Here is a 27898-nt window from a genome sequence, read left to right on the forward strand (position 1 = left end):
ATGACTAAAAGAAAAATGGAGTCGACCAATATTTACGTGGACTCTTGACTCATGTTTGTAAGGCCCACATCGGTTGGAGAGGGGAACGAAGCATGCCTTATAAGGGTGTGGATACCTCTCCCTAGCATGACGCGTTTTGACAAGTGAGTGTGGGGGGCTTCGGCTAGCATCCCTATCGTCAAAAGCAAAACCGTTAGGCCTTGTGTGCCAAAGCGGACAATATCGTGCTAGCGGGTGGTCTGGGCTGTTACAGATGGTATCAGAGCCAGAACCCAGATCGATGTGCCAGCGAGGGCGCTGGACTCCCTTAGGGTGGTGGATTGTAAGGCCCACATCGGTTGGAGAGGGGAACGAAGCATGCCTTATAAGGGTGTGGATACCTCTCCCTAGCATGACGCGTTTTGACGAGTGAGTGTGGGGGGCTTCGGCTAGCATCCCTATCGTCAAAAGCAAAACCGTTAGGCCTTGTGTGCCAAAGCGGACAATATCGTGCTAGCGGGTGGTCTGGGCTGTTACAATGTTTCCATGCGTCAGTGTAACTGGGAATTGTTAAAATCTGTGAATGTGTGAATGCATGGAAACTCCCCTAATTTAATGAAACTAATCCTATTTTTAGAGAAAAAATCTTAAACTAATTCATATAACCTTGGACTTCAAGTATTTTTAGACTTTAGACTTCAAGCAAACTTACACTTCAAGTAGTCTTAGACCTCAAACAAACATAGACTTCAAGTAGTCTTAAACCTCAAGTAGTCTTGGATCTCAAATAAACTTGAATCCCAAGTAGTCTTGAACCTTAAATAAATTTAGGCACCAAGAATAAGGTAACTTGACCATCGAGTTTAACTCATTCTTATTTTCTCCAACCATGGTGTGCTTCATACACATATGATCTTCAAATTTAACTGTTAAATTCTTTTTTACATCGATCATTTGTGCCAAATTTTTGGCACAACAAAATACTCTTTAAAATGTTAGATGACTTCAATTTTGATGAAGAAGCATTAAAAACTTCAAAACCACCTTTAAATTCAATCCAAAAGTAAATTTGAATTTATCTTCGTCTTTTGTATCAACTTTTACAAACAGGGCGAAGCTTAGTATATATGAAGGGGGCAATGGCCCTTCCCAAATAAATAAATTTTACTTATAAAGTCCTCAAATTTTATAATTTGGCCCCTCCTAATTTTATTTTTTGCTTTTTATTTAGTTGTATTTTCCATGTTAGCCCCTTCCTAAAAAGAGTTCAAGCTTCGCCCTCACAAGCGTATCTTTTATCTTGATTATTTGTCAACTACTTCTCTTTTTCTCTTTTGCAATGCACCTAAAGGACATAGCCATATTCATTTTTGACTTTTTTTTTACCGGATCAGAAAGTTTAATAAATTTTCACCAACCTTAGAGTATATAACTCTTACTTTGAGCATGCTGATGTCAAACTAAGTTTCTTGGTTCACCATCGTATTGACAACAAGTCCCTCAAATTCAACAAAGTTTGAGGTCAACTAACAAGAATTTTTGTCGACCTTCATATCCAGTATCTTGTTAGATAATTTTGACTTACTTTTAGTAATTTTCTTCTTTTGGAATATATTTTTCTTCAACAAAATTAAGAGATTGACATATAGATTGTGACTCGTCTTTTGTTTCGACTGCAAGCATATTGTTTTTGACCTTCAAAAGACATCACACAACTAACAAAAATTACCATTTCTTTAAAAAAGTTCTCATTTCTTACTCTTTTTCTTTTTGTAGCCTTTTCATCTGACAAACTTTTTCTATCAATTGAGCAAAGTCAATAAATTATTGGTTAACTATCTTTTTACTAATTTTGAAGTCAAGCCTATTAATCACTTTTTTTTATAATTTCAAACTCTAGGATCAAATTATAGTACTTATTTCTTATATTTTTTAATTGAATAAGATAGTCTTTCATAATCTCTTTCTTATATTTTTTATTGAGAACAAATTAGAGAGTGTAACATTTAATTATCCTCTAAAAAATTGATCATGAAAACTCTTTTCCAACAGTTTCCATAAATAGATCGACTTGGACTATAAATTTGAGAATCAAGTGAAAGCATTTGTAGTCAGAGAAAAAGAAAAATACCTCATTTTAATTTGCTCGTTATTAGCTAGAACTCCGATTTTCACTGTATAACGATCCATATGCTCGACAGTCAACTCCTCATTTTTTCCAAAAAAATTAATAAAAAATTTTGGAACTTTAACTCATCTAGAGAGCTCTGCTTGCAACACATGGTCAGAAAAAAGAGATATAAAATATAGTTTGTGAGTCAACTTTATGTTGAAATCTATCCTATTCAACATATGCTCGACAACTTGTATAATATTTTGCTCATCAATTTGGATAATATTATGTTGGGCAAAAACTGATTTTATTGGGAATTATTCACCACATCATTAAGGTTCTGCCCCTAACCCTCCAAATAAAGTTGATGACCTCCCAGCAGATTTGGTGCCTTATAATTATCCTGGACTATCCTAGTCAATTCATTCATTTGCGTTGCTACTTGTTCAAATTTAGTATTATCATTTTTTTGTCAAAAAGTTTAAGACAATTATCATTTTCTAAGTCAATTTGTTGATTAAATCATGATGACTTTCTGTTATTTGCTATCTAAAAACTGCTAAGAAATCTATGATGTTAGGAATAGTTGTCCCTCCATTGGGATTTTCGTCGACCTTTTTAAGAACAATGGGTCTTTATGTATTTTTTTAGGTGTCAAAGATATAATAGAAGTCGAACAAGGTACTTCCATTTGTGTCGATGACTGAATCGATAATTAACTTAGCTTGATCTTGCCTATACACATGGTTGCGTCAATATTGGAAAAATTTTTTGTTAAGGTAGTTGTGATATCATGAGTCCTAATATCATTAGTCCCAAATAAAAAGAATTGGCATTAAATATTGATATAAATGTGGATTGTATCTTTATACAACATCTTAGGAATTTATTCCAATAATTGAGTTCAACTGAACATTTGTATATACAATAGGAATAGTTGGATTAGCCAAAGATTGCGAATATTGAAATAACCCATACATAGGCCAATTTATCATATTTACTACAACAATATTAGGAGAAGCCACTGAAGTCACATTTCTGTTGTTCATATGTCTAGTCGGACTTTTAGTAGAAGTCACAGGTACTCGTATCGGTTCAGTGACTTGTGGTTGTGGAGATAGTATTATCTCTTTTGAGTCATAGTCTGACTCTTCAGTTGAAGAGGGTGACTGAAATGACATAGGAATAAACGTGTTTAGACTACTACAGGGTATACATTTACCATTTTATAAACACATACAACAATTTTAGGTAGCCAATCTTACATAAGTCCTACCAAGGGTGACAATTTGTTTTGCCTGGATTTTGGTTTTTCAACATCAACAGAAAATATTGACCAAACTTATATCAAGATCTCAATTCAAAGAGAAGATGCAACTCTTTTTTTTTAGTTTCTCTTAGGATTTATAGAGAATACCCAATAGATGTGTAAAAAATAATAATGATAGAAATCTAGAAGTAAGAAAGAACAAGTGCAAAATCATAAAGAATTAAAAATTACAAGACTTGTATTAAAATGTATAGAAATTGACAATTGTTTGAATGAAAATGCACAGAATTTAAATAATAGAAAGAAAAGACAAAATTGAAATTATTGAAAGAAAAATGGAGTATCTCAATACTTACGTGGATTTATGACTCATGTTTTCGTGCGTCTTTGTGACTAGGAATTGTTAAAGTCAGTGAGTGTGTGAATGCATGGAAGCTCTATGATGCGTGAGCATCTTTCCTATCTTTTCTTAGTGAATTTGTATTTAATTGGTTAAGTTTAATTAAGAATTAATTATCTTTTAGCCACTATGGATGCCACTTTGAGTCTTATACAATTCTGTTTATTTTAGGTAGCATTTGGTTAGATTTGATGGAGCTTCCGCAGGAAAAGAGAAGAAGGCTATATTGGGCAGGAATGACTTAGAGGATGGAGAGGAAGCTTGCACAAATGAAATCAGCACAAGAATTAAAGGAGATGATAGCGAGGAGCGACACGTGCGCGTGCTTGACGCGTGCGCGTGCCTGACGCGTGCGCGTGATTTGGAGCTTTTCATGGCGACGCGTGCGCGTACCTGACGCGTACGCGTGACACGCAAAGAAGACCATCGACACGTACGCGTGACATGCGCGACATGCAGAAAACGCAGAAAACACTGATTTTAAATTCTGATTTGAACTTTTATTTTTAAAATAGGAAAAGATATTATTTTAGTTTTAGAAGATAGATTTTAAATTTATTAGGATTAGATATAAAAGGGATTTCCAATTAGTTCACGGGGATTCCACCTCAACCAAAATATATTTTATCAGAATCCTTATTTTCTCTCTGAATCATGAGCAACTAAACCTCCACTGTTAAGGTTAGGAGCTCTGTCTATTGTATGAATTGATATTATTACTTTTCTATTTTAATTCATGTACTAATTTATATTTAAGAATTCTTTTCATTCTTTATCTTATGAATTTGGGTGGAACGGAAGTATGACCCTCTTTCTAATTGAGTTCTTGTATAACTTGAAAAAGCTCTTTACTTGAACAACAGCTTGAAAACATATTCTCCTAAATTTCTAATTATCTGGACTTAACGGGATACGTGACATATAATTCTCTTATATTTGGGTAATTAAGATTTCTATGGCACATAAACTAGAATTAAACTTCACCCCCTAATTGGAATTAATTGACCAAGGAATTGGTGGTTGATGAATTTTAGAGGAGACTAGAAAGGTCTAAGGAATTAGGGTGTCTAGTCACATATAGTTTGCCATGAATTAAATCTTGCATGATTAAAATAAATTAATAAGAAAAGTCAATTCAGAAAATAGATAACTCTGAAGCCTTAACTATTTCTCCATACTTTATTCCCAACTTATTTACTTGCCTGCCTTTAATATTCTGTCTATTGTTTAATGCTTTTGAACACCAAAACACTATTTTCTGCTTGCCTAACTAAGTAAATTAATCAACCATCGTTGCTTAGTCCATCAATTCTCGTGGGATCGACCCTCACTCACCTGAGGTATTACTTGGTACGACCCGGTGCACTTGCCGGTTAGTTTGTGGTTGTAAATTACGCACCAAGTTTTTGGTGCCGTTGCCGGGGATTGATAGTAATTAACAACTATTAGTTGTTTGATTGCTTAGATTAGGCATTTTAATTTTAATTTTATTTAAATTTTGCTTTATTATTTTCGAAAAAAAATTATAAATAAATAAATAGCACTAATATTTTTCTTAATTTCTGAAATTAAGTTTGGTGTTTCCTAGTTAGTCTTATTTTAATTTTTCTTATTTAATCTTCCTAACAATTTTGAAATTTTTTGTTCTATTTTAATAAGTAATTTTCGAATTTTAGAGTTAACTTTTTTTAGTATCTTTTATTTTATTTCTTTCACACAGGTTACCTCACTGGGAATTCTCTACACTCTGACGTAGAGATTCCCATCTTTTCTTATTTTCTGTCTGTTTATGCGCAGGAACAGAGCCAAGGAACATCTCTTAGACTTTGATCCTGAACCTGAAAGAACTTTCAGGCAGCGTTTGCAACAAGCAAGACTTTACAAGGCTGCAGAATCCACTATGGATCCTAATAATGTTGTTAATGCCAATGTGAAAAATTTGAATGGGGATGATCAACAAAGGATAGTGCTTGGCTCTTACTCTCTGCTCCTACTACATATCTTTATGGAAAAAGCATTGTGGTGCCTCCTATAGCTGCGAACAACTTTGAGTTGAAGCCACAATTGGTCACCCTGGTGCAACAAAACTGCCAGTATCATGGTCTTCCCTACGAAGACCCAAATCAATTTATTTCTAATTTTCTGCAGTTTTGTGATATTGTGAAGACAAATGGAGTGAACCCAGAGGTGTACAAACTCATGCTCTTCCTATTTGCTCTGAGGGATGCAGCAAAGCTATGGCTAGATTCCCAACCCAAGGAGAGTTTGGATACTTGGGACAAGGTTGTCACTGAGTTTCTTATTAATTTTTTTCCACCAAAGAAGCTGACTAAGCTTAGGGTGGAGGTTCAGACCTTCAGGCAGAAGGATGGTAAAACTCTTTATGAAGCTTGGGAGAGGTACAAGCTACTGACTAGGCAATGCCCTCCGGCCATGTTCTCCAAATGAACCCAACTAGACATCGTTTATGAAGGTTTGGGTGAAATGTCCAAGATGTGCTTAGATAATTCTGCAGGTGGATCATTGCACAAGAAGAAGACACCAGAGGAAACTATTAAGCTGATTGAATTGGTTACTAGTAACCAATATTTATACTCATCTAATAGGAATCATGTGAACTCAGAGACTTCTCAGAAGAGAGGTGTGTTAGAAATAGAAGCTGTTAATGCTATTCTTGCTCAGAACAAGCTTATGTCTCAGCAAATAAATTTACTCACTCAGCAGATGGGTGAAATGCAAGTCTCAGCTATCAACACCCAAAATTCACCTCAAGAACTCTCTTATGACATGACAGGTAATTTTGTGCAAAATGATAATTATGATTATACTCAATCCTCTTATGAATAGGTCAATTACATGGGGAGTGCTCCTAAAAATCCCAGTAATGATCCCTATTCCCAGACCTACAATCAGGAGTGAAAAAATCACCCAAATTTGGGTGGAGAGACCAACCTCAAAGAGCTCTGAGTTTCAACAATAATTCTCAGGGCGGCTTCCAACAGAACAATCACAATAACCGCCAATTTCAATCTCATCAACAACAACCACCTCCGCAGGAAAATTCTAATTCCCAAGAAGATTCTAATTGGGAGATGATGAGGAGTTATATGCAGGAAACCAGAGCATCAATCAAGAATTTGGAGATTCAGATGGGTCAAATAGCCACAAGAGTTAATGAAATTGATCAGAGGACCACTAATAGCCTTCCTGGTAATACTATTCTAAATCCAAGAGAGGAATGCAAGGCTATCACTTTGATAAATAGACAAGTGGCAAGTATTAAAGCACAAGATAATGAGGAGCCAGTTGAAAAAGAAGATTGCAAGGTTATTCAATTGAGAAGTGGTAAAGTAGCTGGCTCAGAGACCAAGGTCAATGGAGAGTTAGTTGAAAAAGAAGTTCCAGAGGAGAAGAAGGAAGAAGTAGAGCACGTCCCTCCAAAGCGTGCAGACAACCCATTCCCAGACTCTCTTGACACTTATCCTACATTGCCAAAGGCTCCTGAGTACAAGCCTAAAATGCCATATCCTCAGAGACTTCAAAAGGAGACCAAGGACAAGCAGTTTTCAAAGTTCTTGAAAGTTTTCAAAAAGTTACAAATCAATATTCCTTTTTCTGAGATTTTGGAGCAAATGCCTCTCTCTATGTCAAGATCATGAAGGAGCTATTATCAAAGAAGAAGCCTTTAAAGGGAGATGAGACAGTGGTCCTGACTAAGGAATATAGTGCCATCATTCAGAATAACTTGCCAAGGAAGATGCTGGATCCAGGAAGCTTCCAAATTCCATACACCATTGGGAGCACAACCTTTGAGAAAGCATTATGTGATCTGGAAGCAAGCATCAATTTAATGCCCTTGTCTGTGATGAAGAAGTTGCAAATCCAAGGGGCACAACCCACAGGGATAGCATTACAGATGGCAGACAAATCTATGAAGCCTGCATACGGATTAGTGGAGAATATCTTGGTCAAAGTGGATAAATTCTTCCTTCCAGCAGATTTTGTGATTCTTGACACAGGGGAGGATGAGAATACCTCTATAATCCTAGGAAGTCCTTTCCTAGCCACTAGGAGAGCTCTAATTGATGTAGAAGTGGGTGAATTAGTGCTCAGAGTGTATAATGAGCAACTGGTCTTTCATGTCTTCAAAGATATACATTCAGTAGGTAAAGAAGAGAGGTGCATGCAGACTGAGCTTATTGATCCAAACCTTCAAGAACTCCCTGATGATGCACAGCAGAAATTGCAACTCAAATCTCCTTTGGTGACAATCAATAAAATTCCTCCTGACACCAAACCTAAGTTTGGTGTTGGGAATGCATCATCCACCAAGGAGGAGGTTCCCAAAAAGAAGAAAATACCCAGGGGATGGAGAAACAAAAAAAATCCCCACTGAAGGTTTCTCCCCAGGAATAAAGGTAGTGTTAACTAGAAATCCAGTGTGGATTTATACAGTAAATAGAATCCTCTCTCTGGAGCATATTGAGCTAATTTATGAAATCGTCTTACTATTTTTTTATGTCTTTCTATGCCCCTCTTTGTTTTCAGTTCTTCTTTGCTTAAGGACAAGCAAACCTTTAAGTTTGGTGTTGTCGCTTCGCTTATGGCTTTTCTATGGGACCAAAGGGAGGTGAATCATCTTCACTGAGGATCATAGCCAGAGGAATGAGATGGCCACCAACATAACTGAGGTGGTTGAGTTCCTTTCATTCTATATTCCTTCCCGCTCTTACTATGTTATGTTCCGGTTTTCTGCTATTTTTTCTTGTTTATTGCATGATCCTTTATCAGTTAGATTCCTAGGTTCGAGTTTAGTTATGTTATTTTGAAAATATCTATTATTTGCTTTAATGTTGAAAGGTGCCTCATATATTGCCCGCTAAGGTTGAAATCAAAAAGAAAGAAGAAAAGATGTAGTGCATGAGAAATTGAGTTTAATTTTTAGAGTAGTCTCATTTATTCAAATGTGGTGGTATTTTCTGTGAATCTGAATGCATGACATGAACAATGCATATTTAAATTTAAATCAAAGAATGTTGATGTACAAGGAATAGAAATTTAGAGAACTATTATAAAGTCTCTGCAATAAGTAAAAGTTTAATCCTTGAAGCAAAAGAAACAGCATTGAAAAAAAAAAAGGATATAAAAGCAAGGTCCAAGGCTCTGAGCATCAATGACTAGGGAGGTCAGACATGATTAAAAGCTCAAAGAGTTGTTTCCCTAGTCATATGCTTGTGGTGTTCTTGTGTCAAGTAATCCTTGAGACAAAAACATTTAGAGTCAAGATCAATTGCAATTAACAGAGTATGCCAAAGGTTTTGAGCACCATTGTCTGGGAGTAACTGAAAGGAAAACCAGAACTTAAAGAGAGTTTTCCAGTTAAGTGCTTGTGGTATTTCTGTGTCAAGTAATTCTTGAGACAAAACATTTAAAGTCACGACTAGGCTCAAGGTGCAAAGCACCAAAGAAAAGAGAATTAAAGTAAATTTTGTTGTGTTCAAGGATTAAACTGGCGTATAAAGATAAGAGAATTCATAATATGATCCGGATTCCAATTCCGAATGACACTGACATCCCTCTGATTCAAAGGAGAGTGAGATGCCAAAACTGTTTAGAGTTACAATGAATAAACCCCATTTTAAGAAGAGACACGAGAATAACTGAACTCTCACCTCTCATGCAAATTCACATCTTAATCCTGTACTAATTTTGGTTACTTGAGGACAAGCAACAATTCAAGTTTGGTGTTGTGATGCATTAGCATCTTTTCTATCTTTTTCTAGTGAATTTGCATTTAATTTGTTGAGTTTAATTAAGAATTAATTATCTTTTAGCCACTATGGATACTACTTTGTGTCTTGTGCAATTCTGTTTATTTTAGGTAGCATTTGGTTGGATTTGATGGAGCTTTCGCAGGAAAAGAGAAGAAGGCTATATCGGATAGGAATGGCTTAGAGGATGGAGAGGAAGCTTGCACAAATAGAATCAGCACAAGAATTAAAGGAGATGACAGCGAGGAGCAACGCGTGCGCGTGCCTAACGCGTGCGCGTGATTTGGAGCTTTCCATGGCGACACGTGCGCATACCTGACGCGTACGCGTGAAAAATGAAGCTGTACAGCGACGCGTGTGCGTATCTGACGCGTACGCGTGACACGCAAAGAAGACCATCGACGCGTACGCGTGACTGACGCGTACGCGTGACATGCGCGACATGCAGAAAATGCAGAAAAAGCTAATTTTAAATTCTGATTTGAACTTTTATTTTTAAAATAGGAAAAGATATTATTTTAGTTTTAGAAGATAGATTTTAAATTTATTAAGATTAGATATAAAAGGGGATTTCCAATTAGTTCACGGGGATTCCACCTCAGCCAAAATACATTTTATCAGAATCCTTATTTTCTCTCTGAATCATGAGCAACTAAACCTCCACTATTAAGGTTAGGAGCTCTGTCTATTGTATAGATTGATACTATTACTTTTATATATTAATTCATGTACTGATTTATATTTAAGAATTATTTTCGTTCTTTATCTTATGAATTTGGGTGGAACGGAAGTATGACCCTCTTTCTAATTGAGTTCTTGTATAACTTGGAAAAGCTCTTTACTTGAACAACAGCTTGAAAACATATTCTCCTAAATTTCTAATTATCTGGACTTAACAGGATACGTGACATATAATCCTCTTATATTTGGGTAATTAGGATTTCTGTGGCACATAAACTAGAATTAAACTTCACCCCCTAATTGGAATTAATTGACCAAAGAATTGGCGGTTGATGAATTTTAGAGGAGACTAGAAAGGTCTAAGGAATTTGGGTCTAGTCACATATAGTTTGTCATGAATTAAATCTTGCATGATTAAAATAAATTAATAAGAAAAGTCAATCCAGAAAATAGATAACTCTGAAGTCTTAACTGTTTCTCCATACTTTATTCCCAACTTATTTACTTGCTTGTCTTTAATATTCTGTCTATTGTTTAATGCTTTTGAAAACCAAAACACTATTTTCTGCTTGCCTAACTAAGTAAATTAATCAACCATCGTTGCTTAGTCCATCAATCCTCGTGGGATCGACCCTCACTCACCTGAGATATTACTTGGTACGACCTGGTGCACTTGCCGGTTAGTTTGTGGTTGTAAATTCCGCACCACTCTCCTAACATATTGAAACTAATCCTATTTATAAAGAAAAATAAATTCTAAACTAATTGGTATAACTTTGGACTTCAAGTAAACTTACACTTCAAATAGTATTGGATCTCAGGCAAAGTTAGACTTTAAGTAGTCTTAAAACTCAAGTAAACTTCGATCCCAAATAGTCTTGAATCTAAGCAAATTTTGACACCAAGCATAGAATAACTTAACTACCAAATCTAATTCATTCTTATTTTCTCCAATGCTTGATGCACATATAATCTTTAAATTTAACTGTTGAATTTTGTCTGACATTGATCATTTGTGTCAAATTTTTAGCACAACAGTAGGTATAGGTATAAGGATTAAGGAAAACACAAAAATTTGGAGATTGAAACAAAAATGCTATGACTTTTATTTTGTAGATTTATCCAAAGCATTCCAACTACGAATCCCTTCATTTTTAACCCATCATCCCTCAAACACTATAGCCATTAGCCAAGCTCTCATCATCTCTACCTTCTCACCTCATTGCCTTCTTGTAGATTCATTGGATATCCAAAATCATAGTAAATAAGGACAAAGTTAGACTAAATTTTAGTGGGGTTAAAAGTTAATTTTGTAAAGTAATATAAAAGAGAAAATTAAATATTTTAAAAGATGCTAAATTAAAATTTTTATATGATTTATAAAGAAAAATTGAGATTTAGAGGGACCATTATCCCTCTCTTTGTATAAGGCTTCGACTCTGATAGTGAAAAAATATATATATGATAAAAAATATTGCTAGGCAAACGATATTAATAGTGAAAAAAATATACACGATGAAGTTCAAAAGATAAATCAACATACTCATCATTGTCGCTACTATCAATGATTTATGTTGGTGACAAAGCTAAATTATTGTTTCTATCTCTTTCTGTATCCATGAATGACCTTTGACACTTTCCATGTCTATATAGAATAAGGTAAAGAAGGATGGAGTCAATAATGCTAAAAAATCTATTTTCTTTTTATTGGCATCTCTATTAATGAGGTTAGTCAAGTAGGTAATTTACTCATTGGTTTAAATAAGTGTGGGAGTCAAATTCTACTTTGTGTAGGTAGTAATTTATTAATCAATAATAAATTTTTAAATAAAACTACAATCTATAACAAATTAATTTTTATCTTCTTAATCTATCATACTATAAAAAGATACTGTATTAAACCAAAATATAACTGTTTTTTTTTTTAAAGAAACGGTAATATACCTGATTATATAATCAATAGATAATTCTCACTCCACAAAAAGTACCAAAGTATTAAATTGACAAATTAATTAATGAACACTTGACCTAACTTGATTTCCAAATATTTAAGAATAAAGTATCGTTCTTACCTTTAGCATTTTAGGTAAATTCTATTTGTGTTTCTAATGTTTAAATTATTCTATTTGTATTTTTAACGTTTGAAAAAGTGATTCAATGTTATCCTGCCGTTAATTACACATTATGAGTTTTAGTTTGAATTTTGAAAATCTCTTCTTAAAGTTAAAATACAAATGTTTGGAACAGAATGGATGATCTACTTCGAAAAATAGGTCATCAAAAGTTGAAACTAATCCCTGCAATATTTACATAATTCACTCTTTTAGGAACATAATTAAACCTAAACACAAGTAGTGGGTACAATGTTGAAATCGAACACATTCAAGTGACACCTAATTGAGAATGAATACATTTAAGTAAGAATAATTGAAAAATACAATCTAATTTGCTAGTATAATTGACGGCAGGTAGAATAACATTGAATCACTTTTATAAACGTTAGAGATACAAATAGGACTTACCCCAAATATTGGGGACAAAAACGATATTTTACTCAAATATTTAATTGTCTTTTAGAAGTTTATTGTTTTATGAACTTTATATTTTAAGGTAAAATATATTTTTTTTTGCCTCTGAAATTTGTCAAAAATTTTAAAAATATCTCTAAATTTTATTTTGTTTTAATTTTATTCCTAAATTTTTTTATTTGCATCAAATATATTCCTGACAGCTAAATTTTCAGAAAATTTAGGACTAATCCAACAATAATGCAAGACAATTATATCTGATTTGCTTATGTTAAAATTTTTTTTTTAAAATTATTGTTAAATTGGTCCTAATATTTTCAAAATTAGCTATCAAGAGTATATTTGATTATACAAATCAAAATTTTTTAAAACAAAATTAAAATAAAATAAAACTTAATAATATTATTAAACTTTTTAACAAATTCCAAAGACAAAAAATATATTTACCGTATATTTTGTTATCAACAAAATTAAATTCGTACCAAACAGCATAGTTATCAACTTATCATATAAGAAGTATGAGACAGAAACATAATAATGAACAACCAGTACTTTTTTACATTAATTAAGAACACACTAACATACATTAATACATATATATGAATTATACTTAAAAGCACAAATTACACACAGTGACAGTGAGGTCCCTTCTTTTTGCCCACAATACATCATTTCCAACCACTTTTCCAACTTCTCTTATCTAATATATAACACAATAATAATCTCCCCCTAACTATGTGCTACATATTTTCACCCTTACTCAAGCTCATAATTAATCCACCATAATTAAGCAATATTCCAAGGAGAACAAGAGCACACACTGGTAATTTCAAATCATCAATTGACTCACTGATAAATGTCTGCAGCAGAAGCTGAAATTGGTTGGTTGATATGATTGAACATATTCATATTATTGGTGAAGAAATTTTCAGCAGCTGGTGTTGGTGGCAGAAGATAATCATATTGTGTTTGTGTATGATGATGATGAAAGGGCAGATTAGGTGGTGTTGTGTTGATGAGATGAACGATATGATTGAGTGATTGAAGCCTCTGAGAAAGTTCTTCCAACTGGGCCCTAAGGATTGAATTTTGAGACTCAACACACAAATATTGCTGTGTGGTGATGTCTATGCCTTTAAGGATTTCACTCTTTTCCTTTCCAAGCTTGCATACCTCACTCATAAGATCATCCATGTGATTCTGTTTCCTCATCCTTGATCTTCTTGCTGATTCCCTATTCGATTGCTTCCTCTTCTTCTTCCTTTCATCCATCATCATCAACAACATATCCTCCTCCGAACCCGAGCTTTGAAGGGTCGAGTTTCCGCTCGATGAAGCCATGGTTGTAACAGAATATAATAGAACAATGGATTGAGACGCAGGACCCCAGAAAAAGAGTGAGACAATTTGATTACACTACCTTATTTGGACGATGATTAGTCTTAATTATTAATAGTATTATACAATAGCGTAAATGAAAGAGAAGATTAATGAGAAAACATAGAACCAATAGAGGAAGACAACAGAGAAAGATTGAACAAGGTGGGTCCTGCGCCTGAGGGAAGAATTGATCATAAAACCGGAACGAAGGATTTCACTCAGAACTGGAGACATGAATATGAATAAACAGCGTTAACAAATCAGTGGCAGCAGCATGAAGATTTGTTGGTTTCCTGCAATGAAGAAATGAAAAGAAAGGGATGGAGATTAGAGGTTATAGAAGAAAGAAGAAGCAGAGGAGAAGGGGGAAGTTGTATGGGTGAGTGAAGGGTGGTTTTATAGAAGAAAAAGATGAAGAAGAAGAAGAAGAAGAAGGTGAAGGGGACAATGGAGGAAAAGACGTTGTACTAGAAACCAAAGTGATAGGAAAAAGAAGAGAAAGAAAGAAAGAAAGAAAGAGTAGGAAAAGTTTGGGCAAAAAGAAAGTGGAATTGGAATTGGAATGTGCTGCTACGCAGCCTACAAGGTTTGATGGAACAGAGAGTTGATTGGGTATGTGTGGTACAAACTCATTTCATCTACAATTTAAAATTAATTTATTTATTTGGTGGTTCGATCATTCTTGGGGTTAAAAATATAAATAAACGGTGAAGGCTAACGTGCTTTAGAAAAAAGTAAGAAGTATAATATTATGTAAATTCTAAAACTTAAATTTTAAAGATTAAATTTTAAATTTTAAATTTTAAATCTTAAATATTAAACTTTAAATTATAAAATTTTAAATTTTAAATTTTAAAATTTAAACTATAAATTTAAATTATTAATATAAAATATAATAAATAAAAAAATACAGTATTTCTTACTTAGTAAAAAATATTTAAAGATGAACTAATAGTTAGTCATTTATTGTTAACCAAAAGTCCAAAACCATTGGATTCATCTATATTACTTGGTTGGATGCATGATCTTAATGCTATTTTTAAATGGAATGTGATGTCTTATGTGTTGATAATAACATATTAAAATTTTCTTCCGTTTAAAAAAGTTTGATACATTAAAATCATAGTTTTTTTTATTATTATTTAGGCAAAAGTAGGTGGAACTGATTTTTTCCGCAAATTAATTAAAATAGTATCTAAATAAAAGATTTTTGATATATTAAATAACTGGACTAAGATATTTTATCTCATCGTCACTGTATTGCACATTTGGTTCTAGCCTTCTACAACCAAACTTAAAGAAAAAAAAAATATTTTTTGAACCATCCATATTTGTTTTAATTTTTATTATATAGCCATCATCAAATATTGCATTCTTCGTAATGCTCAATTCCATATAAGGACAACATATACAAATCGATCGTTACTCAGAAATGCAAATGAGACAGAAAAGATGGAATAATGTTATCAAATTCATGAATGGTTCATCATTATTGTGGGCAATACACAAATTAATTAATTAATACTACACCAATGTATATAGTCCCTGAACCTAATTTAATTGTTGTGATTAATCCATGGATGGAATATTCCATTGTTCGAAAGAAAAGCGTGTCTTACAAACAATCCTACATCATCACATCACAATAATAGCAAAGTAAAAGGGAAGGCAAAAGAAAATGGCAACATATAAAATTGTGTGAAATCCTGTGTTAATAAATGGAATTGTATGTTCACACTTTACAGCTCAAATGAGTTGGTTTTTTATCCTTGTTATCTGATAGCGACTTCTGGGAGGGTCATTTAATTGGTGTACACATTAAACTTTGTTTGATATACTGATATACATGTTTACTTAATTAACTCTATTTTCTTAACAATGTTGATTGAATTATTAAAAACTCGAGTGATTTGTTGAATTGTTGCAATGAAAGCACATTGCAGCTCAGACGAATGTATCATGAATTTATTTTAGGAGAAAATGACACTTTTTTCGAAATATTTAAGTGATATTCTTTTAATGTATATATATTTTCAAGAGTTAAATAGTATACACTTAGTCTATTTAATTAAAATATTATTTAATAATTATTTTTATGACGCTAAAGGAGTTGTCTTTTATCTATCGATATCGATGACTTTTTTGGCATTTATTGACGTACACCTCTTTCACCTCGATTACCCCTCACTTTTCTTGGAGTATGGATATTAACCACGATTAAAGCATCTATAACCCCTTTGAAATTGATGTTATTAATATTGGGACATCTCACGATCCCGAAACTCCTGACAATTCTTGATCTATTGAACTTCTAATACTTGTGAACGATTAAGTGGAGGAAGAAAATTCTCTTGAGAACTTCGAGAACTCTGACCAACTTATCATCGAGGAGGATGCCTTTGACGAATCTGTTCTTTCTTATGAGCTAACTCCTTTTTCATTTTTTCTTTTTCAAATATTGCTGCAGCCTCGACATCAAATACAACATTACATCGAAGGTACAAAGACACATTTCGATCCTTTAATTTCTGCTGCATCAAAAATTCTAATAACCCCTCGCTAACACCAGGTGTTTCAAGGGTTACCTGAAACTGTAGGTCGATCTCGGACGAGATCTTCTGTGCTGGTCGAAGATGACGTGTCCGACTGGTGGATGGTGGCCGGAGCTGTCGCGCCCGACTTGTTGGACTGACAATGCTGCTGATCCTTTGTTCACCGGGGGGTGGTGGTACCTGCAAGGGACTCCGATACTTAAGTTAGCAAGAGTATTAAGCAGGTTTTTAGTAGAATCAGAGTATGAGTTATACCTGGGTGCTCCAGTGTATTTATAATGGTGTGGAGTGACCTTTTTAGATAAGATAAGTTAATTATCTTATCTTTATCTTTGAGTGAGGTCATCTTATCTTCAAGGGAACCACCCTTATCTCTATAGGCTTGGGCTGCCTTTGGATTTGGGCCGTGTTCCTCTATCTGGGCCCTTTTTTGGGCTTTCCTGGTAATTTGGCCGAGTTCTTTGAGAAGAGGTCGGATAGTCTGACCTGAAGAGGTTGGTCGCTTTGTCGCTAAACATCCTGGGTCGGACAGCTCGACCTAGGGTATGAACAGTGCCCCTGCTCGAGTCTAGTCCTTTTTTTGAGGTCGAGTCTTAGTTTTAGGACTTCGATCCTTCCCTGGTGAGGCCGAACTTGAGCATTTTATCAACTTCGTTGAAGCTTTCGAATGCGAAGCGTTTTCTTCGTTTTCTTTTAAGCGCGCCCTCTTTGTATTTAGCGTCCTTGCCTTGGGAATGCGCGAGGGTTTAATACCCTCATTAATTGATTTTAATGCCTCGTTTCTCTTCTTCCTTTATTTTGAATTTTACACTAAAAAACGGTTTTCTCTTCTCTGTAACTTCCCCTCTCTCTGTCTTTCTGTTTTGCATTTTCGCTTTTTTCTCTGCGACGCTTGTTTGGTACTTTGTTGGTGCTTTGCTTGAGAGGCGTTTTCCGGTTTTGTCGCTCCGGCTTTCAACCTTCTTCAGAGCTTTCCCCTTTTTTCAGGTTAGTTCTTCCTTCCGCTTCTTTACTTCCTTCGTCGCTTGCATTGTTTTATTTCTGGCTTGACTTTGTAAAGTTTGAACCTTTTTTGTTTCGCCGTGCATCTGTTGGTTACTGCTGTGGAGGTATTTTTTGATTTTGAAATGGTTCCAAAAAAGAAAAAAAACGGACGAGCCTTTTAACCCTGATGCCCCTGACTTCGATGCTGTTGAGTTTGTCGACCAGCAGATCGGTCCTTATGGTACCATCCCTACTGATGATGTTTCTCTTCTTCACCATCTAGATTTTATTACTCAAAGTAGCATCAAGATGGCACACATGGGGGCGGCCTTATATCGGACTGCCCAAGATCTTCCTCTTCATGCTACGAAGGCCTTTATGGAGGAGGCCAAGTTGGAGTTCGATCGGATAAAGGGTTTGAAGGAGGAGCTCGAGGTGAAGGTTACCAAGCTAGAGAAAGAGTTGGAGGGTGAGAAGGCTAGTTCTGTTGCCTTGGCAGCTTCTGTGAAGTTGGCTGAAGACACGGCGTTGAGGCACAAGGAGAGTTATGTCACGACCTATAGAGAAATGATGCGTCTCAGGGATGATCTAGAGTCTGCCCGAGCTAATTATACCGAGCTCCAGGGTCACCTTGTAGGCAGCATAAATGATGCTTATGAGAACCTGAAGGAGCCGGTTCGGGTTCTTGAACCTGAGCTCGATCTTACTCTCTTCAGTTTGGACAACGTTGTGAAGGACGGTAAGATTGTCCCTGATGACCCTGATGATGATGATGATGATGTCGAATCTCCTCCTGTGCCTGCCATCAAGACTTCTGTTGTGCCGACTTCTTCAATTCCTTCAGCTGAGGCTGGTCATCCCCGGTCGGATCCTGATTGCCAAATCTTGAACCGGGATGATGGGACAGTGGATGCGGTGCCTCTTCAGACTCGCTCTCCTTCACCCCGTGTTGATGTTGCTGAGAAGCTTTTAGATCCTCAATGATTATTCTGGACATTTGTGTAGATAGCTCGGCTTGTGGGCTTTGAACCTTTTATATGTTGTAATTGGTAGCTCTGACTTTTTGATACTCTCTTAGTTGCTTGTTTAGCAACTTTATTTTGAAAAACAAAGTGGTTTCTCAAGCTCTTGGGGCTGACTTTTGATAGCCTCTTGAGTTTGTTACTATTATAACTTGTGCTTTTTCATAACATGTTTGTCTGCATCTGTTTGGGAGTGTTGGAGTCTTATTGTCTGACCTCTTTTGATTGCCTTTGTATTTTCATACTTGTGGCTTGATTCTTTTGAGGTTGTGGATGTTTGGGTCCAACTTGTATGTTGACTTCCTCACTTCGGCCTAAAGTTATTTCTAGTAATCCGTTTTGTGTGGACCTTTGTTCAGGTCTCTTTCAGGGATTACTTTCATAACTTTATGTTCTGGGCCGACTTCATCATGTCGAGCCCTTCTAAGTTACTTTAGTAATCCTCTTTTTTGGACCTTGTTCAGGTCTCTTTCAGAGATTACTTTTATAACTTTATGTTTTGGGCTGACTTCGTCATGTCGAGCCCTTCTAAGTTATTTTAGTAATCCTCTTTTTTGGACCTTGCTCAGGTCTCTTTCAGGGATTATTTTTATAACTTTATGTTTTGGGCCGACTTCGTCATGTCGAGCCCTTCTAAGTTATTTTATTAATCCTCTTTTTTGGACCTTGCTCAGGTCTCTTTCAGGGATTACTTTTATAACTTTATGTTTTGGGCCGACTTCGTCATGTCGGGCCCTTCTAAGTTATTTTAGTAATCCTCTTTTTTGGACCTTGCTCAGGTCTCTTTCAGGGATTACTTTTATAACTTTATGTTTTGGGCTGACTTCGTCATGTTGAGCCCTTCTAAGTTATTTTAGTAATCCTCTTTTTTGGACCTTGCTCAGGTCTCTTTCAGGGATTACTTTTATAACTTTATGTTTTGTGACTGATCCGACTTCTTTACGTCGGCCAGTCTTTAAGTTATTTTTTAGCAATCCATTTTATTAAGACCTCGTCAGGTCCTTTCTATGGATCACTTTCGATAACTTCTTGCATTATTCTGTTTTCATCTTTGCCGATTTTTTAGAAATTGGGTTTAATCCCCGTTTGGTCGACCTTTTGACGAATTTGGTTTTCATCTTTGTTGGTATTTATCGTGATCGTGCAGTGAATTTGGTTTTCACTTTCTGCCGATCTGTGGCTTTATAATCAGACAGTGAGCGTTTCAGATTAATGCGTCTTGAGAATTTGTAGAAGATCTAAACAAATTTTATTCAAAAGAAAATGCAGATATATACATGTGGGAGTTTTATCCCCCTAAGTCGGGCAATTTGTAGGTCTTTGGCTTGGCACCTCATTAAAAAACCTTTTCAGGAAAAAGAGTGCGCCTTATCCTAAGATCCTTTATCACCCCTAACTATAGTACCTTCTCAGGTTGCAGGCGTGCCACGACCTAGGGAGCTCTCGCCCTTCGAGTTCGGACAGTCTGTAGTAGCCCTTTCCAAGTACTTCTATGACTCGGTAGGGTCCTTTCCAGTTTGCTGCCAGCTTTCCTTCTCCAGGTCGAGTTGTTCCGATATCATTTCGGATTAGGATGGGGTTGTTCTCGGCAAAACTTCGCGGCACTACCTTTTGATTGTATCTCGAAGCCATTCGACATTTCAATGCCTCTTCCCTGATCCGAGCTCTTTCTTGGATTTCCGGAAGTAGGTCGAGTTCTTCCCTTTGAAGTTGGAAGTTGGCTTCTTTATTATAGTGGATCACTCTGGGCGACCCTTCTTCAATCTCCACTGGGATCATTACCTTCATTCCATAAGCTAATCTGAATGGTGATTCCTTTGTGGTGGAATATGGTATTGTTCGGTATGCCCATAGGACTTGCGGAAGCTCTTCAGCCCAGGCTCCCTTTGCGTCCTGTAATCTCTATTTTAGCCCAGCCAATATGACTTTGTTGGCAGCTTTGGCTTGTCCATTGGCCTGGGGATATTCTACGGAGGTGAATTGGTGTTTTATGTTCAAGTCGGCCATTAACTTTCTGAAGCCTGAATCTGTGAATTAGGTGCCATTGTCTGTGGTGATGGAGTATGGAACCCCAAACCTTGTGACAATGTTTCTATATAGGAATTTATGACTTCTTTGAGCAGTGACGTTAGCTAGAGGTTCTGCCTCGATCCATTTTGTGAAGTAGTCTACCCCTACTATGAGGAATTTGACTTGTCCTGTTCCCTGAGGGAAAGGTCCGAGCAGGTCGAGTCCCCATTTTGCGAATGGCCAGGGCGAGGTTACGCTGATGAGCTCCTCTGGCGGGGCGATATGAAAGTTTGCATGTTTCTGACATGGTGGACACGTCTTTAAGAACTCTGTGGCTTCCTTTTATAGAGTTGGCCAATAAAATCCTGTCCGGAGTACTTTTTTGGTAAGTGCCTGCACTCCGAGATGATTGCCACAGATGCCACTGTGTACTTCTTCTAAAACTTTCTGTGTTGGAAGTCGGTACACATTTTAACAATGGTATTGAAATCCCTCTTTTGTATAAAGTATTATTTATGATAGTGTAGTATTGTGCCTCCCTTTTTAGCCTCTTTGCCTCCTTCTCATCTGTGGGGAGTGTTTCTATTTTGAGGTAGTTAATTATGGGAGTCATCCATCCTTGATCCAGGTTTGTTATGGCTAGGACTTTTTCTTCTTCCGAGATTGACGGGTTCTGCAGTATTTCCTGGATGAGGCTTCTATTGTTGCCCCTTGGTTTGGTGCTGGCTAGCTTTGAGAGTGCATCAGCTCGGGCGTTTTGTTCTCGAGGTATGTGGCAGACCTCATATTCCCCGAGTTGTCCGAGCCGTTCTCTGGTTTTGTCCAAGTATTTTTTCATGGTGGGATCTTTGGCTTGGTAGCTCCCTGCTATTTGTGAAGTGACCACCTGTGAGTCGCTGAAGATGATGAGCTTTTGAGCTCTGACCTCTTTAGCCGGCTTCAAACCAACTAGTAGTGCTTCATATTCAACTTGGTTGTTTGAGGCAGGGAACCCGAATTTGAGGGAAAGTTCGATTTGGGTTCCCTGATCGCTTTCGATTATCACACCCGCGCCGCTTCCATTTTTGTTTGAGGAACCGTCTACATAGAGATTTCATTATGTAGGGATTTCCGGGGTGTCTGTAAATTCTACAATGAAGTCAGCCAAATATTGGGATTTGATGGCTGTCCGAGCTTCGTATTAAAGGTCGAATTCAGACAACTCGACTGCCCATTGTAAAATTTTTCCTGCTAAATATGTTTTCTGCAGAATACTTTTTATTGGCTGATTGGTCCGAACCCTGATGCTGTGGGGTTGGAAATATGGGCGAAGTCGTCGAGATGTTAATATGAGAGCATAGGCAAATTTTTCTATTTTTTGGTAGTTTAGCTCGGATCCTTGTAGTGCCTTGCTAATGAAGTATACCGATTGTTGCCCACTGTCGTTTTCTCGGACCAATGCTGAGGCTACTGCTCGACTTCCTACTGCAAGGTATAATACAAGGGGTTCTCCTTCCTGTGGCCGAGTTAGGATAGGAGGTTGTCCCAGGAACTTTTTGAATTGGAAGGCCTGTTCGCACTTTGTTGTTCTTTTGAACCTCTTTCCCTTCCTGAGAGTAGCATAGAAGGGGAGAGATCTTATTGTTGATCCTGCTAGAAATCTGGACAAGGCTGCCAATCTTCCATTGAGCTGTTGTACCTCTTTGACGCAAGTGGGGCTCTTCATATCGAGTATGGCCTGGCATTTATCCGGGTTTGCTTCGATTCCTCTTTGTATGAGCATAAAACCCAAGAATTTGCCAGCTTCTACTACGAAGGTGCATTTTGCAGGATTAAGTCGCATGCCATGTCTTCTTATAGTGTCGAAAACTTGGGTGAGGTCGGACAGTAACGTCTCTTCACTTTGTGTCTTTATTAACATGTCGTCCACATAGACTTCCATGATTTTTCCGATGTGATCCGTAAAGACCTTATTCATTAATCTCTGGTAAGTAGCTCCTGCGTTTTTAAGTCCAAAAGATATGACGATGTAGCAGTAGTTTGCTTTTGGCGTTATGAATGAAGTTTTTTCTTGGTCGAGTGGGTACATCGGGATTTGATTGTATCCCGAATATGCACCCATATACGAAAGGTATTTGTATCCGGAGGAGGCATCCACTAGAGCGTCGATATTTGGGAGTGGGTAAGGATCTTTTGGGCAAGCTTTGTTGAGATCAGTGTAGTCGGTGTACATCCGCCACTTCCTATTTGATTTCTTCACCAAGACGACGTTAGCTAGCCATAGTGGGTACTTGACTTCTCTTATGAATCCTGCCTCCAGTAGAGCTTGTACCTACTCTTCCACAGCTTGGGATCGTTCTGGTCCAAGCTTTCTACGTCTCTGTTGTACTGGTCGAGATCCTAGGTAGACCGCTAGCTTGTGGCACATTAACTTGGGGTCTATGCCTAGCATGTCTGCAGCTTTTCATGCAAAGAGGTCGACGTTATCTCATAATAACTGTACGAGTGATTCCTTTGTGTCTCCTTTTAGGATTGTACCGATATTAGTTGTCTTGTCTGGGATATCTCCGATCTGGACTTTTTCTACTTCACCTTTGGGTTGTGGGTGGAGTTCTTCCCGCCTCTGAACTCCTCCGAGTTCGATGGTGTGGAATTCTTCTCCTCTGCCTTTGAAGTTTAGACTTTCGTTGTAATAGCGGCGCATCGTCTTCTGGTCTATTTTTATTGTAGCTATCCCTTCTGTAGTTGGAAACTTCATGCATAGATGTGGAGTCGAGACTACTGCGCCGAGTTGATTTAATGTTGTCCGACCTATTAAGGCATTGTAGGCTGAACTCACGTCGACCACAATGTAGTATATTTTGAGTGTTCTTGATTGGTTTCCTTTTCCGAAGGTTGTGTGTAGTGAGATGTATCCAAGTGGCTAAACTGGAGTGTCTCCCAGTTCGAACAAGTTGTTCGGATATGTTCTGAGTTCTTTTTCTTCCAGGCCGAGTTTGTCGAAGGCAATTTTGGACAAGATGTCGGCGGAGCTTCCCTGGTTGATCAGTGTGCGGTGGAGATTTGCGTTGGCCAATATGATGGTGATGACCATGGGATCGTCGTGTCCTGAGACGATGCCAGCTGCGTCCTCCTTAGGAAAAGTAATTGTGGGGATGTCGGGTGTTTCTTCTTTTCCCTCGACATGATATACTTCTTTAAGATATCTTTTGCGAGATGATTTGGAGATTTCTCCTCCCGCAAATCCTCCGTGTATCATGTGGATGTATCTCTCTGGTGTACGAGGTGATCGCCCAGTTCGTCCAACATCTTCGTCCCTTCTTCGTTTTCTTTGCTCATCAACTCGGTTGGCTAAGTACCGATCTAATTTCCCTTCTCTTACCAGTTTTTCTATGACATTTTTGAAGTCAAAGCATTCGTTGGTGGAATGTCCACGGATTCGATGGTATTCACAATATTCAGTCCAATTTCCTCCCCCTTTTTTGCTTTTGAGTGGTCGAGCTGGGGGTATTTTTTCAATATGGTAAACTTCTCTGTAGACATCCACAAGGGACACCCGAAGAGGGGTGTAATTGTGGTATTTTTTTATTTTTTTCCCATGTTGATCTTCTTTCTTTTTGGACTCTTTATCCTTATCTCGAGAGGAGTAGGAGAATCCAGATTTTGAGGTCTCTCCTAGTCGAGATTTTTCTTCCATGTTGATGTACTTCTCTGCTCGTTCTTGCACCTCGTTCAGAGATGTGGGGTGTTTTTTCGATATAGATTGGCTAAAAGGTCCCTCTCGTAAACCGTTGATGAGGCCCATAATGGCTGCCTCTATTGGTAGACTTTGTATGTCCAAACACGCTTTGTTGAATTTTTCCATGTAGCTGCGGAGACTTTTCCGCTCTCCTTGCTTGATTCCTAATAGACTTGGGGTGTGCTTAGCCTTATCTTTTTGGATGGAAAATCTGGCCAGAAACTTCTTGGCTAAGTCATCGAAGCTTGAGATGGACCTAGGAGGTAGATTGTCGAACCATCTAATTGCTGTCTTTGTTAAGGTAGTCAGGAAGGCTTTGCAGCGAACTGCATCTGAGGCGTCAGTGAGGTACATTCTACTTCTAAAATTACTGAGATGATGGCCGGGATCTGCAGTGCCATCATACAAAGTCATGTTGGGAAGTTTGAAGTCTTTTGGGAGTTTGGTCCTTATGATCTCTTTGGTGAATGGATCTTGGTCTTTACAAGAGTCACCTTCGTGATCTGATCGAGTAGTCTTGGTCTTGAGATCTGCTTCGAGTTTTAGGAGCTTGTCCTCTAACTCGCGGCGTCGCCTGAATTCCCTTCGTAGGTCTCTCTCAGCTTCTCGTTGATGCTCCACCTCTTTTTTGAGTTGCTTTAAGCGATCTTGAAGTCCCTCCATGGCTCCCGCATTTGGTGAATCGTTGTTTGTTAGGTTGAGGAGTATCTTTTGGTGTAGTGTCCATGTTCTTGTGCGGCGTTCTATCTTCTAGATCTGAATTGTGGTCGTTGTCATGGTCGTCCGCCATGGTGGTGGGATGACTTCCAAGTTCCCCGGCAACGGCGCCAATATTCCGAGGGTTACCTGAAACTGTAGGTCGATCTCGGACGAGATCTTCTGTGCTGGTCGGAGATGACGTGTCCGGCTGGTGGATGGTGGCCGGAGCTGTCGCGCCCGACTTGTTGGACTGACAATGCTGCTGATCCTCTGTTCACTGGGGGGTGGTGGTACCTGCAAAGGACTCCGATGCTTAAGTTAGCAAGGCTATTAAGCAGGTTTTAGTAGAATCAGAGTATAAGTTATACCTGGGTGCTCCAGTGTATTTATAATGGTGTGGAGTGACCTTTTTAAATAAGATAAGTTAGTTATCTTATCTTATCTTTATCTTTGAGTGAGCTCATCTTATCTTCAAGGGAACCGCCCTTATCTCTATAGGCTTGGGCTGCCTTTGGATTTGGACCGTGTTCCTCTATCTGGGCCCTTTTTTCGGCTTTCCTGGTAATTTGGCCGAGCTCTTTGAGAACAGGTCGGATAGTCTGACCTGAAGAGGTCAGTCGCTTTCTCGCTAAACATCTTGAGTCGGACAGCTCGACCCAGGGTATGAACACCAGGGTACACCGATCGAATATTAGATTCAAAATCTCCTAAAAAGTGTCAAATTCATAAGTGAAGCCAGCCATGTTGATCCCTAGAAAAATAGACTCAGCAAAATTTGCTCCAGCATCGAAAGGATCAGTATCAACTTTCATATATTTTTTGCCATTATTGAACTTGAATCTTCCCTCTATAATTACTTTGTGGATCAAGTCCCTGAAACAGACGCAATTATTAGTCGAATGGCTAGTTGCTTGATGAAAATTACAATAAGGCTTTCCTTTTAAAATTTTTATCAAAAGCAACGTCTTGCCTTCCGACAACACTAATTGTTTATCTCTAAGCAATACATCAAATATTAGATCTAATTTCAAAATATCAAAATTATACTTTTTTCCACTCTTATATTTCACATCATTAGATTTATCAACACTTGTAATTTTCTTAAGCAAAGAACAAAAATAAGATGGACCTTTCTTTAATTCAGCCAAATCGATTTCAGAAAATTCAAAATCAAATTCCTTACTCAAGGATTCCATCTCAACATATGAGACCTTTTTCTTTCGAGCAAAGGTCTTACTTACTTTTTATCACTTTTTAAACTTTTCTTTTTCTTTTCGAAGGATTTCTACCTGACGAACCCTTTCAGCCAAATAAGCTAAATTAGGTATATGCACATTAAGCAACTTTCGACGCATATAAAAATCTAACCCCATAGTTGTTATTTTAACAACTTTATAACGACCTAGTTTTTGGCGAAACAGAGTTTTTCAGAAGTTTAGTGAACGAAGCACCTACATGCATCTCTACTGCATTATCAAGCACCTCAATCTACATCATTATTATGTCATCACTAAGCCAGCACCTCTATTGAGTTAAACTTGACGATACTGTCACGAAAAACCTAGTTTTTGAGCCGTTTTAATTAGAGGTTCTAGACTCTGGTTTTCGTAGGTAGTCTTAGTTTGACGAACCGAACTTGATTCATGAGAGAAGAGGAAAATAATATAATATTATTATTATATTAATATTAGAGCTGCTTGAATAATATTATAATATTATTTGATCTGGTTTAGTTAAAAATAGGAGATCAGTTTAACCGAGTTTACAGCTTTCTGGTACAGGTTAATACCAGCACTCTGATGACTTTAGCAATGCTAATGTCACATCATATACCTTCTATTCTCACGTTAATCATGTTACTAGTGTCATTTATACTAGTAGCTGAGATACTAATCTCTAGATGAATTATTAAGTATGTGTTCTAATACATCTAGTTTTAATAATTATACACCTGAGATATTTTAATGTTATTTTAATCCACCACCCACACTAGCCAATCACGGTTCTCCCCTCAACCCCAAGACCTCCAAGGCTGCTTCATTTCCTCATTGTGGCCAAAAATTTGCAAGAGAGAAAAGAGAGAAAAATTCTTGGTTCTTGAACTTCAAAGCTTGATTTCTTCTAAACTAAATCTCAAATCAAAATTCTGAACCGATCAAAATGATCCTCTTTTCTTTATCTTCACAATCATATGACTAATCAAGGCTAAAAATAAGGTGAGATGGCTGTTCTCCTTCTCTTTGATTTCGGTTGTAAGAACACATGCATGTGTTTTCTTGATGTTCTTCCATAGGTATCATGCTTAGCTTGACTTGAGGGCTAAAGAACTTCGAATTCTAGCAAGAAGGTGAGGAATCTCATACTAACTTGTGATTAAAGGTTCGGTCAATTAGGATTTTGTGGATTTAAAATTGTTCTTAATGTGATTTAGGAGGAAAAAGTACTCTAGGAACACTTAGAAGCATAGCCGAAAATAGGAACAGCAAATCAAGGTAGGATTTGGTAAATTAATCTTGATTAATTGTGTTTGAGTTGTGTGATTATGATATGATTTGGTTATGCTTGAAATTGGCTTTTTATATGATTGATTTTTTATGAAATTTCGGTGAAAATTTAATAAAATTTGATGAAATTTGATGAAATTCAAGCCATGAGTTTGTATTCTTGGTAGCTAAAAAAAACCAAACCCTAACCCTCAAATTAGGGTTGAAGTTATGTTATAATCAAGTGGAAATTAAGGAGTTTTGGTGGTTGCTAATTTATTATGAATTATGGTAAAAATCGGTTACCA

The 27898-nt window shown here is 37.0% G+C and overlaps 1 protein-coding gene across 1 annotated transcript; it reads right to left on the minus strand.

The window, feature by feature from the left end:
- Positions 1-13274: 13274 nt before the first annotated feature.
- LOC112764187 (bZIP transcription factor 11) lies at positions 13275-14731 on the minus strand. Its single transcript, XM_025809728.3, has one exon. The coding sequence runs from the start codon at positions 14081-14083 to the stop codon at positions 13589-13591; it is 495 nt and encodes a 164-aa protein (XP_025665513.1). The 5' UTR covers positions 14084-14731; the 3' UTR covers positions 13275-13588.
- Between the last annotated feature and the right edge of the window lie 13167 nt (positions 14732-27898).

Source organism: Arachis hypogaea, chromosome 17 (genome assembly GCF_003086295.3).
Source record: "Arachis hypogaea cultivar Tifrunner chromosome 17, arahy.Tifrunner.gnm2.J5K5, whole genome shotgun sequence".
In the NCBI taxonomy this organism is placed as follows: domain Eukaryota; kingdom Viridiplantae; phylum Streptophyta; class Magnoliopsida; order Fabales; family Fabaceae; genus Arachis; species Arachis hypogaea.